Source organism: Dendrobates tinctorius, unplaced genomic scaffold (genome assembly GCF_039654945.1).
Source record: "Dendrobates tinctorius isolate UK_male_01 unplaced genomic scaffold, ASM3965494v1 ptg000455l, whole genome shotgun sequence".
Taxonomy (NCBI): domain Eukaryota; kingdom Metazoa; phylum Chordata; class Amphibia; order Anura; family Dendrobatidae; genus Dendrobates; species Dendrobates tinctorius.
Window position 1 is genome coordinate 1062560 of NW_027362117.1, and position 16704 is coordinate 1079263.

Here is a 16704-nt window from a genome sequence, read left to right on the forward strand (position 1 = left end):
AGTCTCATAGACTTTGCTGGTGCTGGAAAACGCAGCTTAAAACCTGCATGAAAAAGCAGCAAAAAAAAAAAAAAAAAAACACTGCAAAGACACAATGTGTGAACATAGCCTTAGAAGCAGAATAGTCACTTCTGAGTGTTTGTTACATTGTAATATATAAGCCAAAAGCATCAATATTATAAATCCCCCTTGTCCTGAACTCTGATCTACACTGATACATTGTAACAACCCATTAAAGCACAACATTCCCAATGAATAATTTGGACAGCTAGATCTCATCACCAGTCCAAAAGAAGAAAAAAGTACCAGCTCAGAAACAATCAGTGTCAGAGGAGAAAGAAAGAGCCAGTGGGATCTTGAGCATTATAAATAAAAATCAATGTTTATTTTTAAATAGTTAGTAATAGTAACACATCTGAATAACAATACACAGGTACCAGTGAAAAAAATGCAGAGAGGAAAACTATCCCCAAGTGCCCCGTTACCTCTCCCACAAACTGGAAACTTATCACAGGTTTATCATGATCACAGTAAACCAGAGAAGTGAATATTAGATCAGAAAGAGTAACAGCAAAGGTAATGCTGACCAGACTGAGCTTATAGTATTATCGAGCGAATCAAGAGCTCAGTATGGGATAGAGTAAATGGTCATGTTTACCAAGGAGAGAGGACAGGCACCAGGTGGAGGGTGTGAGGCTCCCCGACGCGCGTTTCGCGGCCATGCAGAGCCGCTTTCTCAAGGGGAAGTAAAGCTAGGTCCAAATCGGACCTTCAAGTGACCCCGCGAACTAGGTCACATGGGTATCTGTGACCATGGCGTAAAGACGCCCCGATGCCAGCAGGGCCCCAACGGAAGCGCTGCCATGCACACCGCCATTCAATGGAGGGCCATAAAATAAAAAAAAGTGTGGAGGAAAGAGGGAAGGGAAATATAAATGAGCTCATATAAGTAGAAAATAGAGTCCATATGTAGCAGCAATACATTATAGAAGGAGCAATACATGTGTGAGTAACTACTATAAAAAAGACAATTGTGTCATTCAAAAAACACCATTAATAATAAAAGCTGATACAGATGAATCGATATTTTCACAGAAGATCATGAATAAACTGTGTCCTCCTTGTTGGAAAATCCACAATCCCTTCCATTAAATGGTTAATTTCAAAGTCTCACCGGAGCTAGATGGATGGAAATGATGAAACATCAACAGAGTCACTGGTAAAATAGAAACAAAAATAACATAAAAATCAAAACATGTTAAAAGATAATGAATTAAAAACACAACACATTCTCCAGATCGGGAATAGCAGGAGGGATATAAAAGAACGCCGCAAGGACTGATGAGGGGTTTATAGAAATGGGGCAAAACTTAGGGACTCATTCCGACCATTAGGTGTGACTGTCCGGAAGCACAATCCACCTGGCTTCAGTTTGGGCAAGGAGTTTTTTTATTGTCTCCACCTCTGATCCCAAGGTGGAGGGCCTCGATCCCCCTAACGCTAAGTAACTCAACATCACAATTGTGTTGGGCCTTAAAACGCCGGGGGATCGCCTGTAGCTCCCTGATATCGGTAGCCATTCTGGCTGCGCCAATATCCCGCACCCAGAGCTCCCTAGTAGTGAGACCAACGTAGATCTTGGGGCATGGCCAGGTAGCATAATATATAACATTGGTAGTCGCACAAGAAAGACGTTGATAAACCTGTGATATGTTTCCAGTTTGTGGGAGAGGTGACGGGGCACTTGGGGATAGTTTTCCTCTCTGCATTTTTTCACTGGTACCTGTGTATTGTTATTCAGATGTGTTACTATTACTATTTAAAAATAAACATTGATTTTTATTTATAATGCTCAAGATCCCACTGGCTCTTTCTTTCTCCTCTGGCACGGATTGTAGCAACCCATCAGCTGTGCTGACATGACTCCACCGAAAGAGGAATGTTTCTGGTCACTGACTGCAACTAAAGAGCCAGAAAATAGTGAAGAGAAATTGAAATAATAGTGAAATGTGTCAGGATTTCTTATGACCTGATGGACTCGTCCTGTAATATTTAAAGGAACAGCGTCTATAAACACTTGATGAAATCTGTCTCCCTTTCATGCAGGTCTGATCAGTGGGAGATTCGGATGCGACATCACAGATCCAGAGATCACTCCCCATTAAGGGATTTACATTTTCCTTTATAGTCGGGCGACTATGAGACAAAGAAAAATTAGCAACTGATGCTGATGTCAGAGGTGCCTGACATACAAATATATTGTACAGGCGTTCATAACGATGATATTATTATTATTTTCAGCCCCCTCCAGTCTCCGCAGGATCACACTCATCAGTTCCTCATTAGCCGATGATCAGAAGTGATCGACCTCCCGCATCACGATATTATCGCCAGATCACGAGAGACGAAGATGACAGCAAAAAGAAATCATCCAGAAACTCCTGATCTCTGCAAGATAACAACAAGATAAGGCCCAACGGCTGATACTGCAACTACAACCCCCGTCATCACATGCTATTATATGATGAAATCATTGCTACGGATCTGCTGCTTCCTACACCCTGTGATGTCTCCACAACTGTGTATCTAATCCTATCCTGTGTGATACTGACTGCTGAGCCGTGTATCTAATCCTATCCTGTGTGATACTGACTGCTGAGCCATGTATCTAATCCTATCCTGTGTGATACTGACTGCTGAGCCGTGTATCTAATCCTATCCTGTGTGATACTGACTGCTGAGCTGTGTATCTAATCCTATCCTGTGTGATACTGACTGCTGAGCCGTGTATCTAATCCTCTCCAGTGTGATACTGTCTGCTGAGCCGTGTATCTAATCCTATCCTGTGTGATACTGACTGCTGAGCCGTGTATCAAATCCTATCCTGTGTGATACTAACAGCTGAGCCATGTATCTAATCCTATCCTGTGTGATACTGACTGCTGAGCCGTGTATATAATCCTATCCTGTGTGATACTGACTGCTGAGCCGTGTATCTAATCCTCTCCTGTGTGATACTGTCTGCTGAGCCGTGTATCTAATCCTATCCTGTGTGATACTGACTGCTCAGCTGTGTATCTAATCCTCTCCTGTGTGATAGTGACTGCTGAGCCGTGTATCTAATCCTATCCTGTGTGATACTGACTGCTCAGCTGTGTATCTAATCCTCTCATGTGTGATACTGACTGCTGAGCCATGTATCTAATCCTATCCTGCGTGATACTGACTGCTGAGCCGTGTATCTAATCCTATCCTGCGTGATACTGACTGCTGAGCCGTGTATCTAATCCTCTCCTGTGTGATAGTGACTGCTGAGCCATGTATCTAATCCAGTCCTGTGTGATACTGACTGCTGAGCTGTGTATCTAATCCTATCCTGTGTGATACTGTCTGCTGCTGAGCCATGTATCTAATCCTCTCCTGTGTGATACTGTCTGCTGAGCCGTGTATCTAATCTTCTCCTGTGTAATACTGTCCCCTAGAACCACATAGTACTACTCCCCCAGTGGTGCTGGCACTACTCCTCCAGGGTGCTGGCACTACTCCCCCATGGTGCCGGCACTACTCCCCCCCAGGGTGCTGGCACTACTCCCCCATGGTGCTGGCACTACTCCCCCCAGGATGCCGACACTACTCCCCCCAGGGTGCCGGCACTACTCCCCCCATGGTGCTGGCACTACTCCCCCCAGGGTGCTGATACTACTCCCCCCATGGTGCCGGCACTACTCCCCCCAGGGTGCCGACACTATTCCCCCCATGGTGCCGGCACTACTCCCCCCATGGTGCTGCCACTACTCCCCCCCCATGGTGCTGGCACTACTCCCCCCATGGTGCTGGCACTACTCCCCCCAGGGTGCTGGCACTACTCCCCCCATGGTGCTGGCACTACTCCCTCCATGGTGGTGGCACTACTCCCCCCATGGTGCTGCCACTACTCCCCCCATGGTGCTGGCACTACTCCCCCCATGGTGCTGACACTACTCTCCCCATGGTGCTGGCATGACTCCCCCATGGTGCTGCCACTATTCCCCCCATGGTGCCAGCACTACTCCCCCCATGTTGCTGCCACTACTCCCCCCCCATGGTGCTGGCACTACTCCCCCCATGGTGCTGGCACTACTCCCCCCAGGGTGCTGGCACTACTCCCCCCATGGTGGTGGCACTACTCCCCCCATGGTGCTGCCACTACTCCCCCCATGGTGCTGGCACTACTCCTCCCATGGTGTTGACACTACTCCCCCCATGATGCTGGCACTACTCCCCCCATGGTGTTGGCATGACTCCCCCATGGTGCTGGCACTACTCCCCCCATGGTGCTGGCACTACTCCCCCCCAGGGTGCTGGCACTACTCCCCCATGGTGCGGGCACTGCTCCCCCCAGGGTGCTGGCACTACTCCCCCCATGGTGCTGGCATGACTCCCCCATGGTGCTGCCACTACTCCCCCCATGGTGTTGGCATGACTCCCCCATGGTGCTGCCACTACTCCCCCATGGTGCTGGCACTACAACCCCATGGTGCTAGCACTACTCCCCCCATGGTGTTGTCATGACTCCCCCATGGTGCTGCCACTCCTCCCCCCATGGTGCTGGCACTACTCCCCCCATGGTGCTGGCACTACAACCCCATGATGCTGGCACTACTCCCCCCATGGTGCTGGCACTACTCCCCCATGGTGCTGGCACTACTCCCCCCATGGTGCTGGCACTTCTCCCCCATGGTGCTGGCAGTACTCCCCCCATGGTGTTGGCATGACTCCCCCATGGTGCTGCCACTACTCCCCCCATGATGCTGGCACTACTCCCCCCATGGTGTTGGCATGACTCCCCCATGGTGCTGGCACTAATCCCCCCCCAGGGTGCTTGCACTACTCCCCCCATGGTGCTGGCACTACTCCCCCCATGGTGCTGGCACTACTCCCCCCAGGGTGCTGGCACTATTCCCCCCATGGTGCTGGCACTACTCCCCCCCATGGTGCTGGCACTACTCCCCCCCATGGTGCTGGCACTACTCCCCCCAGGGTGCTGGCACTATTCCCCCCATGGTGCTGGCACCACTCCCCCCATGGTGCTGCCACTACTCCCCCCATGGTGCTGGCACTATTCCCCCCATGGTGCTGGCACTACTCCCCCCATGGTGCTGCCACTACTCCCCCCCAGGGTGCTGGCACTACTTCCCCCCAGGGTGCTGGCACTACTCCCCCCATAGTGCTGCCACTACTCCCCCCATGGTGCTGGCACTACTCCCCCCATGGTGCTGGCACTACTCCCCCCCCATGGTGCTGCCACTACTCCCCCCCAGGGTGCTGGCACTACTTCCCCCCATGGTGCTGGCACTACTCCCCCCCAGGGTGCTGGCACTACTTCCCCCCATGGTGCTGGCACTACTCCCCCAGGGTGCTGGCACTACTCCCCCCATGGTGCTGGCACTACTCCCCCCCCATGGTGCTGCCACTACTCCCCCCCAGGGTGCTGGCACTACTTCCCCCCATGGTGCTGGCACTACTCCCCCCATGGTGCTGGCACTACTTCCCCCCATGGTGCTGGCACTACTCCCCCCAGGGTGCTGGCACTACTTCCCCCCATGGTGCTGGCACTACTCCCCCCATGGTGCTGCCACTACTCCCCCCATAGTGCTGCCACTACTCCCCCATGGTGCTGGCACTACTCCCCCCCCATGGTGCTGCCACTACTCCCCCATGGTGCTGGCACTACTCCCCCCATGGTGCTGCCACTACTCCCCCCATAGTGCTGCCACTACTCCCCCATGGTGCTGGCACTACTTCCCCCCATGGTGCTGCCACTACTCCCCCCATGGTGCTGGCACTACTTCCCCCCATGGTGCTGGCACTACTCCCCCCATGGTGCTGCCACTACTCCCCCCATAGTGCTGCCACTACTCCCCCATGGTGCTGGCACTACTCCCCCCATGGTGCTGCCACTACTCCCCCCATAGTGCTGCCACTACTCCCCCATGGTGCTGGCACTACTCCCCCATGGTGCTGGCACTACTTCCCCCCATGGTGCTGGCACTACTTCCCCCCAGGGTGCTCTCTGCCGTTGAGGGTTGTGTCAGCGCTTCCTGTCGCTCTTGTCGCCTTCGTTTTCCTTCCTTTTCTTCGCTGTCGTTGCAGTCACCAGATTAAGGCGCTTTGTGTCCGGAGCGGAGAGGCCGGGGCTGGTAAGCAGCTTCTGACTTTGGGGGGGGGGGTTGGATTGTGATCATGGCCGGGGGACACGGGGGTCAGAGGCCAACAGCTTGCTGTCAGGTGGTGGGACTACAGGTCTCAGCAATACCTGCAGCCATCATCTCCTCCTTACTGGTTCAGCTGGAGCCCAGGACAATCACTCCCATCATCTTCTCACAATGCTGGGAGTGCTGCATTGATGCATGAATATACTGCGCTATAGTCGTCCTGTCCCCCATGCTTTATACTCCAGTCACAGCCAGAGCTGCACTCACTTTTTGTTAATATATTTGAGGCCAAACTTTGTGCTCCTGAAAAGTGTCCAGAAAAGAAGGCGACGCTGATGGGAGTTATAACCCGCAGATCTGTAAATGTGGCGGGTGAAAAAAAATTCCATGTTTGTAGCAAAAATCTGGAGAAAATCCTTCCCCCCGTGCGTCACTGGGATGAGTTTGGCGCAGTTTCTGCATCGTCCAGGTTTGAGACCCACCATACTTTACACTGCAGCCACACCCAGAGCTGTAGTCGCACATCCCTGCTGGTTCAGTATCTGCGCTCTGCTGTGGTGTGGGATATTGGGGGGCGCGGTGAGGACTGCGGGGTGACTCTTGCTCTGGGATTTGGGGGTCACATTCTGCATCACTTCCCTTTCAGCTGCTGGTTTATGTCATCTGAGGCTGTAGGGCTCTGTGCACACGTTAAGGATTTCTGCATCTCTTAGCAGGAAAATCTTTGTGTAAAATAGGTCATTTTTTTGCTGCGCTTTTCCCATTCATTAATATGGGTGAAATCTGCAGCAAAAACTCTGAAAGAAAAGGGTTAATTCATTCTGTAGATGTGAATCTGCACCGAATCTGCAGCAGCAAGTCACAAATATGCACCGTGTGCACGAGACGTCGGCTTCTCATTCACTTTGCTGGGACTAGGAAACCCTGCGGCTTTGTGACAAATCTGCGCTGAGAAAAGGCAGCAAAAACGCAACGTCTGCACACAGTCTTTGGCTATGTTCACATCTTGCTATTTTTTTTTTCTGCAGGCAAAAGCTGCTCACAATGTGTCATTTGTCAGCAGTATATGTTTAATAAAGTTAGTTTAATCACCAAAAACGCAGCACAATAGCAGCATAACAGCAGCGCAGTAGCAGCACAACAACAGCAGCACAATAGCAGCACAATAGCAGCGCAGTAGCAGCACAATAGCAGCGCAATAGCAGCACAACAACAGCAGCGCAATAGCAGCACAATAGCAGCGCAATAGCAGTACAACAGCAGCGCAGTAGCAGCACAACAACAGCAGCGCAGTAGCAGCACAATAGCAGCGCAATAGCAGCACAATAGCAGCCCAATAGCAGCACAATAGCAGCCCAATAGCAGCACAACAACAGCAGCGCAATAGCAGCACAATAGCAGCGCAGTAGCAGCACAACAACAGCAGCGCAGTAGCAGCACAACAGCAGCGCAATAGCAGCACATTAGCAGAGCGCGTTGCGTTACTTCCGGCTCTTTTGCACTTTTTTGTTGCTTTCTATGGGGAAAAAAACGCTGAAGCAATTGACGTGCCGCTGATAAAAAAAACCACCGCTACTACCCAATTTTGTCAGGAAAAAAATAATCACTCGTGTGCAGATTTCTGACATCTCAGAAGTTTTGTTGGTTCTGTAAAAATCAGCTTTTAATTTGCATAAAAAAGCAACAAAAAATTGCAGCAAAAATGCAACGTGTGAGCGCAGCCTGAGTCTTGTAACAGAGCTGTGGCCCCTGCGTGGAGTAAGGGCCTGGCCCGTCACCCCTGATGTTATTCTGGTGTGAGCGCAGATATAGGGAACTTGCACTTTGAGGAATTGCTGTTCATGCAGTTTTACCCCTTAAAGGGCCGGTATCCCCTGGATCAGTGATGCAGCGATGCTGGATACAATGTATCTCGGCTGTATCCTCGGGGATTATCGCTGCAGATCATCATGGACTTGTTGTTGTTGTGCTCAGCGGGATGTTCTGGCCGCGCCGGGTAATTCTCACATATGTCCATGATCCACTTAAAGGATCAACCAGAGCTAAGTACAGAGCAGGGTAAAGTCACAGCTCACGAGGCCGGAGACACTGGTGCCCCCCCGCCTCTGCCTATGGGACCAGCGGTGGAAGCGACGACTGTGGGACACGAAAATGGAGGAATCAGGGCCGAGCCACGAAGAGTATTACCATCTTGTGGACCGTGGCCGTCATGTGGACCGTGGCCCGTGTGAGATCACGTGTGCTATGCAACATTGATTCTGATTCCAGCATGAAACATCCATAGGAAGAATGATCGTCAAGAGGGGGCTGGGAGGTGTCTGGGCGGCCATCAGTGTCGGACTGGTGCCAAGGGCCCACCAGTATCATTGACTTTGGGGCCCAAAGTACCAAGTATGGCCCATATAGTGGGGTTGGGGGTCCATGTCTGCACAGGGGCCCGCCGGGGGATTCCCCTGTTCCCCTATGGGCCAGTCCGAGCCTGGCCGCCATTGTCAGGAGCGGCCCCTCATATAGAGTCAGCGGAAGCGGTGACACGTGGCGTCTCGTGGCGATGACTTCCTCGTACAGCCGCACATTTGTGCTATATTCTCCTGCTAACGTCTCAATACAGAGTTTCCTTTTAAGGCTTTAAGTCATGAAATATCAAACTGGGGAAGTCATAGTGATCCTGTGCCTCAGTGTAAGGGAATCTATGGTGATCCTGTGCCTCAGTGTAAGGGAATCCATAGTGATCCTGTGCCTCAGTATAAGGGAATCCATGGTGATCCTGTGCCTCAGTGTAAGGGAATCCATAGTGATCCTGTGCCTCAGTGTAAGGGAATCTATGGTGATCCTGTGCCTCAGTGTAAGGGAATCCATAGTGATCCTGTGCCTCAGTATAAGGGAATCCATGGTGATCCTGTGCCTCAGTGTAAGGGAATCCATAGTGATCCTGTGCCTCAGTATAAGGGAATCCATGGTGATCCTGTGCCTCAGTGTAAGGGAATCCATAGTGATCCTGTGCCTCAGTATAAGGGAATCCACAGTGATCCTGTGCCTCAGTGTAAGGGAATCCATAGTGATCCTGTGCCTCAGTGTAAGGGAATCCATGGTGATCCTGTGCCTCAGTGTAAGGGAATCTATGGTGATCCTGTGCCTCAGTGTAAGGGAATCCATAGTGATCCTGTGCCTCAGTATAAGGGAATCCATGGTGATCCTGTGCCTCAGTGTAAGGGAATCCATAGTGATCCTGTGCCTCAGTATAAGGGAATCCATGGTGATCCTGTGCCTCAGTGTAAGGGAATCCATAGTGATCCTGTGCCTCAGTATAAGGGAATCCACAGTGATCCTGTGCCTCAGTATAAGGGAATCCACAGTGATCCTGTGCCTCAGTGTAAGGGAATCCATAGTGATCCTGTGCCTCAGTGTAAGGGAATCCACAGTGATCCTGTGCCTCAGTATAAGGGAATCCACAGTGATCCTGTGCCTCAGTGTAAGGGAATCCATAGTGATCCTGTGCCTCAGTGTAAGGGAATCCACAGTGATCCTGTGCCTCAGTGTAAGGGAATCCATAGTGATCCTGTGCCTCAGTGTAAGGGAATCCACAGTGATCCTGTGCCTCAGTATAAGGGAATCCACAGTGATCCTGTGCCTCAGTATAAGGGAATCCACAGTGATCCTGTGCCTCAGTGTAAGAGAATCCATAGTGATCCTGTGCCTCAGTGTAAGGGAATCCATAGTGATCCTGTGCCTCAGTGTAAAGGAATCCATAGTGATCCTGTGCCTCAATGTAAGGGAATCCATGGTGATCCTGTGCCTCGGTGTAAGGGAATCTATGGTGATCCTGTGCCTCAGTGTAAAGGAATCCATGGTGATCCTGTGCCTCAGTGTAAGGGAATCCATGGTGATCCTGTGCCTCAGTGTAAGGGAATCCATGGTGATCCTGTGCCTCAGTGTAAGGGAATCTATGGTGATCCTGTGCCTTAGTGTAAAGGAATCCATGGTGATCATGTGCCTCAGTGTAAGGGAATCCATGGTGATCCTGTGCCTCAGTGTGAGGGAATCCATGGTGATCCAGTGCCTCAGTATAAGGGAATCCACAGTGATCCTGTGCCTCAGTGTAAGGGAATCCATAGTGATCCTGTGCCTCAGTGTAAGGGAATCCACAGTGATCCTGTGCCTCAGTGTAAAGGAATCCATAGTGATCCTGTGCCTCAATGTAAGGGAATCCATGGTGATCCTGTGCCTCACTATAAGGGAATCCATGGTGATCCTGTGCCTCAGTGTAAGGGAATCCATAGTGATCCTGTGCCTCAGTGTAAGGGAATCCATGGTGATCCTGTGCCTCAGTGTAAGGGAATCCATGGTGATCCTGTGCCTCAGTGTAAAGGAATCCATGGTGATCCTGTGCCTCAGTGTAAGGGAATCCTTGGTGATCCTGTGCCTCAGTGTAAGGGAATCCATGGTGATCCTGTGCCTCAGTGTAAGGGAATCCACAGTGATCCTGTGCCTCAGTGTAAGGGAATCCACAGTGATCCTGTGCCTCAGTGTAAAGGAATCCATAGTGATCCTGTGCCTCAATGTAAGGGAATCCATGGTGATCCTGTGCCTCACTGTAAGGGAATCCATGGTGATCCTGTGCCTCACTGTAAGGGAATCCATGGTGATCCTGTGCCTCAGTGTAAGGGAATCCATGGTGATCCTGTGCCTCAGTGTAAGGGAATCCATGGTGATCCTGTGCCTCAGTGTAAGGGAATCTATGGTGATCCTGTGCCTTAGTGTAAAGGAATCCATGGTGATCCTGTGCCTCAGTGTAAAGGAATCCACGGTGATCCTGTGCCTCAGTATAAGGGAATCCACAGTGATCCTGTGCCTCAGTGTAAGGGAATCCATAGTGATCCTGTGCCTCAGTGTAAGGGAATCCACAGTGATCCTGTGCCTCAGTGTAAGGGAATCCATAGTGTTCCTGTGCCTCAATGTAAGGGAATCCATGGTGATCCTGTGCCTCACTGTAAGGGAATCCATGGTGATCCCGTGCCTCAGTGTAAGGGAATCCATGGTGATCCTGTGCCTCAGTATAAGGGAATCCACAGTGATCCTGTGCCTCAGTGTAAGGGAATCCATAGTGATCCTGTGCCTCAGTGTAAGGGAATCCATGGTGATCCTGTGCCTCAGTGTAAGGGAATCCATGGTGATCCTGTGCCTCAGTGTAAGGGAATCTATGGTGATCCTGTGCCTTAGTGTAAAGGAATCCATGGTGATCCTGTGCCTCAGTGTAAGGGAATCCATGGTGATCCTGTGCCTCAGTATAAGGGAATCCACAGTGATCCTGTGCCTCAGTGTAAGGGAATCCATAGTGATCCTGTGCCTCAGTGTAAGGGAATCCATGGTGATCCTGTGCCTCAGTGTAAGGGAATACATGGTGATCCTGTGCCTCAGTGTAAGGGAATCCACAGTGATCCTGTGCCTCAGTGTAAAGGAATCCATAGTGATCCTGTGCCTCAATGTAAGGGAATCCATGGTGATCCTGTGCCTCAGTGTAAGGGAATCCATGGTGATCCTGTGCCTCAGTGTAAGGGAATCCATAGTGATCCTGTGCCTCAGTGTAAGGGAATCCATGGTGATCCTGTGCCTCAGTGTAAGGGAATCCATGGTGATCCTGTGCCTCAGTGTAAGGCAATCCATGGTGATCCTGTGCCTCAGTGTAAGGGAATCTATGGTGATCCTGTGCCTCAGTGTAAGGGAATCTATGGTGATCCTGTGCCTCAGTGTAAGGGAATCCATGGTGATATTGTGCCTTAGGCCCCTTTCACATGTCCATGTCTCCGGTACGTGAGGTGACAGTTTTCACACTTACCGGAGACACTGACAAATGTACAACAATTACACCTATTCAAATGAATGGGTCACTGCACGTGTCAGTGTGTTTCCATAGACCATGTGTCCGTGGCCAAAACACGCTGACATTTCCATTTTTTGCCATCATCGCGGACGGCAAATCGACCCACACACGGAGAACACACATTGATCCTCCGTGTGCCACGGACAGCCGCCGGGAAGAAGCGCTACTACAAGTGCCGGTCCCCGGCGGCTGGTGCTGACGCCGGCTGTGATCATTCTCCCCTGCGCTGCCGGTGAGCAGAGGAGAATGATGAGCGTTATATTAAAGCCCGAACGACAGCGGGTGGGGGCTGTGGAAGACCCCGATCATCCGACACCTGCTGTCGCTAATAGCAGTGACCGTAGGTGCGGATCCTCGGAGTGGCTACACAGCTCCATTTTTACTACTGTAATTTAGTCACTTGTGTGAATGACGCCTAAGGAACGGCGCAGCACAGTATTTACGATAGGCAAAGACCAAAACACTTTCTGGTTGTCCTAACCAAAGGGAACGCTCAGCCTGCGGCCGCCCGGCTGGGACCATTTCTTGTTTTCATTTTTATTTATTCTTCTTGTGATACAAATGACCCAAAATAAACTGTTACAGATGATACAAATGTTACTGACATTTCTATTGTTCTTTTGCTGCACAATAATAACTCAATGGCAGGATGTATTAACCCTTTGCTCATTTATTGCACCTTTCAGTTACTTCTTGTATTTATAGGATTATTTGATACATTTATATAATGATCCACCACATTGTATTTCTTTTCTTACCCCCAGATCACGATGTCGGAGCAGGCGGCAGTCGTTCATGACCTGGAGGATGATGATGAGTTAGATGGAAAGCTAAATTACAAACCTCCGCCCCAAAAATCTCTTCAAGAAATCCAGGAGCTGGATAAGGACGATGAAAGTTTAGAAAAGTACAAGAAGTCACTACTGGGAGCAGGGCCGGTGGTCACAGGTATGGCGTCTACACCAGTGGCTGAAGAGGGCGAGGACCACTGATGGTCACCTTCAGTGTGCATGCTGGTCGTCACCCAGCTCTCCGGACACCCATACCGGCACATACCGTACATCTACCCTTTAGGGTTTGTGCACACGGTGCGGAGTCTGCTGCAGATCCGCAGCAGTTCTGCAGGCAGTGTACAGTATAATGTTATCCTATGGGTTTTCAAATCCGCAGTGCACATGCTGCGGATTTTTCCGTGCGGAAAAGCTGCGGTTTGAAATCTGCAGCATGTCAATTCTTTCTGCGGATTCCGCAGCGGTTTGCCTCCTATTCCATTGTCCAGGTGTCAATCCGCATGGAAAAATCCGCAGGTGAATCCGCAGCGTGTGCACATACCCTTAATGTAGAGTGAAACTGAGTGTCAGTCTTCACTGTAGTTCTGGCATTATAATCGTGAACCAGGGAGCTCAGTATGAGCAGAGCCATAGGCCTAGATTCAACCAGTTTGTCGTACTCTGTATCCAGGTCTCACATCATACTGGCAGTGAGATGTTCTGCAGCTCAAGAGGAAGTGGTTTTATAGAGACCAGAATGCAATAAGCTGCGGCAGCCATCAGGAAATGTCTTAAAAAAAAGCAAATGGAAAGTTTCGCAAGAGTTTCTATAATCTCAAGATGCTGCAGAGCTGAACTCCTCACTGCACAGTTCACTGTCTGCAGACTGGAGGGAGCGGGTACATGGGGTGCAGAAGGCACTGAAGCCCCCCACTACATGAGAATCTGACCCCACCAGTCATCTATAACATTCCACCTATTACTGCTGACAACCTGCCTGTCCATCGTGTGTCAGCGGTTGTCAGCTCCGCCCCATGTTACTGGCTTTTCTCACACTGATTCTTGTGTCTTATAATTTAATATTTTTCAGACCCAAGTGCTCCGAATGTGACAGTCACTCGCCTCACACTAGTCTGCGACGCAGCGCCCGGACCCATCACAATGGATCTCACTGGTAACTAATAGAGAACGAGGATTATTATGGTTTTTAAATCAATTATTCAGTAAAAGTGAAATTGTATTTGCTACAGTTCTTCATGAACGTATCACTGCTTTTCTGATGTCACAGGAGACATAACAACCCTGAAAAAAGAAGCGTTCGCTCTGAAAGAAGGTGTCGAATACAAAGTGAAAATCTGCTTCAAAGTGAGTGAGAAATTATAAATGATTATACATAATTATACAGTCATTGCATTATATATCCTGCATTATACCCCAGAGCTGCACTCACTATTCTGCTGGTGCAGTCACTGTGTACATACATTACATTACTGATCCTGAGTTACCTCCTGTATTATACTCCAGAGCTGCACTCACTATTCTGCTGGTGCAGTCACTGTGTACATACATTACATTACTGATCCTGAGTTACATCCTGTATTATACCCCAGAGCTGCACTCACTATTCTGCTGGTGCAGTCACTGTGTACATACATTACTGATCCTGAGTTACATCCTGTATTATACTCCAGAGCTGCACTCACTATTCTGCTGGTGCAGTCACTGTGTACATACATTACATTACTGATCCTGAGTCACATCCTGTATTATACCCCAGAGCTGCACTCACTATTCTGCTGGTGCAGTCACTGTGTACATACATTACTGATCCTGAGTTACATCCTGTATTATACTCCAGAGCTGCACTCACTATTCTGCTGGTGCAGTCACTGTGTACATACATTACATTACTGATCCTGAGTTACCTCCTGTATTATACCCCAGAGCTGCACTCACTATTCTGCTGGTTGCTATTGTTATGACTGTTGGCAATATTTTGCGTATTCTCTGATCCGCTTACAGCAGCTTTCTGTAGGTGCAGTGATATCACTTGTTAAAATGAAATGGGAGAGTTCAGCTCTGAAGCTGCAGAAAGTGAATGTTCCATTTGCTGATTTTTTTCCTTTCTCTTGTAGGTAAATAAGGAAATCGTCTCTGGGCTGAAGTACGTGCAGCACACCTACCGCGCGGGGGTGAAAGGTAAATGTCAGAATGCAGGAGTAACACAGAGCGCTCAGAGCAGCGTTCCCTTCGCTGCTGATCCGCTCGCACCTCTGTTGGGGAACTCGCCGGTCTCGGTCTTCTCCCCTAAACCTGCATGTGTCGTTGCTGAGGATTTGTTACAATGTGTCTCTGATTCTGGACCTTTCTCCCATTTCTTCCGTCCAGTCGCTAAAGCCACGTTTATGGTGGGAAGTTACGGCCCTCGACCCGACGAATACGAGTTCTTGACGCCTTTGGAAGAAGCTCCGAAAGGAATATTAGCTCGAGGAACCTATCACAACAAGTCGTTCTTCACCGACGACGACAATCACAATCATCTAACCTGGGAGTGGAACCTGACCATCCGCAAGGAGTGGAGCGAATAACGGACTGAATCTAATGCTACAATGTTACTCCATGGAAACCATCAGCATGGATGATACCAGTGCGCTTCACAAAGCACATATTAGCCAATGCCTGCATCCACCACTAGGGGGAGACCTGTGTGCAGCTCATATCAGAAGGGATATTGGCTCAGTGGTTAGCACTGCAGCGCTGGGGCCCTGGGTTCAAATCCCACCAAGGACAACATCTGCAAGGAGTTTGTATGTTCTCCCTGTGTTTGCGTGGGTTTCCTCCGGTTTCCTCCCACATTGGGGAATTTAGATTGTGAGCCCCATTGGGGACAGGGATGATAATGTCTGTAAAGCGCTGTGGAATTAATGGCGCTATATAAATCAGTAAAATAAATATATAAAATAAATATATAATACTCTACCCAGATCGCCCCCTAGTGGCAGCCTTGGGCAGCCGCGTCTATGAGCGGAGGAATAGAGCTGTGTATTTAGAATGTAACGTGGCCGGGATTCATGAGGTTAATTCAGAAACGGTTCCAAATTATTTTTGCTTATTGATTCTTAGAATAGAAATTGTCGCAGGAGATCCGCTTTAAATGTTGCCTTTCAGTATCTGTATCCCCCTCCTCCAGCTTCTGCGGTGATAGGCCAGCTTGTGTTTTATGGTCTCAGCCAAATTACTCCAACCTCTCCTCTGTCTACATGGTCCTGGATATTATCAGTCAGTGACAACAGATCTACTGGATCCAGGCCTCCATATCTGATAGTGGATCACGTGGGGATCAGTTATGTCCTGTGCCCACAGATAACTCTCACACATCACATGGGGCTAGAAATGACGAGTTCTCAGAGCGCCGTCTAGTGGAGAGCAGAGGGATAGCAGGGTCCAAAGTTCTGTCCTGAAGGTGTCAGATAAGTTACATTGTATCCCCTGATAAACCCCTCACTATATACTGTCTATGATATATTCGCCTTCTGCTGTAGTGCGACATGCAGGGCTGGAGTATACGGCGGCTTCTGTGGTGACATAATACTTACTATGAAGGCGACTGTATACGGGATGAAAGCATAAGATGTATTTTGCTATGTTAATAAAAAAATTAATAAAAATCAGCGGCTCCTGGACCCTCATTAATATCTCTCAGCTCAGATCAATTAAAACTGCCATATGGCTGAACTGAGAGGGAATATAGTCCGACCACTGAACAACGAGAAGTTCTGTAACTTTCTTATAGACGTTGTTAAACTTTATTTTAAAGAGAAGCTAAACTTTTTCTTCTCTTATTATCCTTCAAGTATTG

General features: G+C 49.5%; 1 protein-coding gene across 1 annotated transcript; it reads left to right on the plus strand.

Annotated features, from left to right (window-relative positions):
• The first annotated feature begins 6031 nt into the window (after nucleotides 1-6031).
• ARHGDIB (Rho GDP dissociation inhibitor beta) lies at nucleotides 6032-16513 on the plus strand. Its single transcript, XM_073564493.1, has 6 exons — nucleotides 6032-6179; nucleotides 12840-13023; nucleotides 13936-14019; nucleotides 14134-14210; nucleotides 14981-15044; nucleotides 15234-16513. Exons 2-6 carry the CDS (start codon nucleotides 12846-12848, stop codon nucleotides 15431-15433), a joined length of 603 nt encoding a protein of 200 aa, XP_073420594.1. The 5' UTR covers nucleotides 6032-6179; nucleotides 12840-12845; the 3' UTR covers nucleotides 15434-16513.
• The last annotated feature ends 191 nt before the right edge of the window (nucleotides 16514-16704 follow it).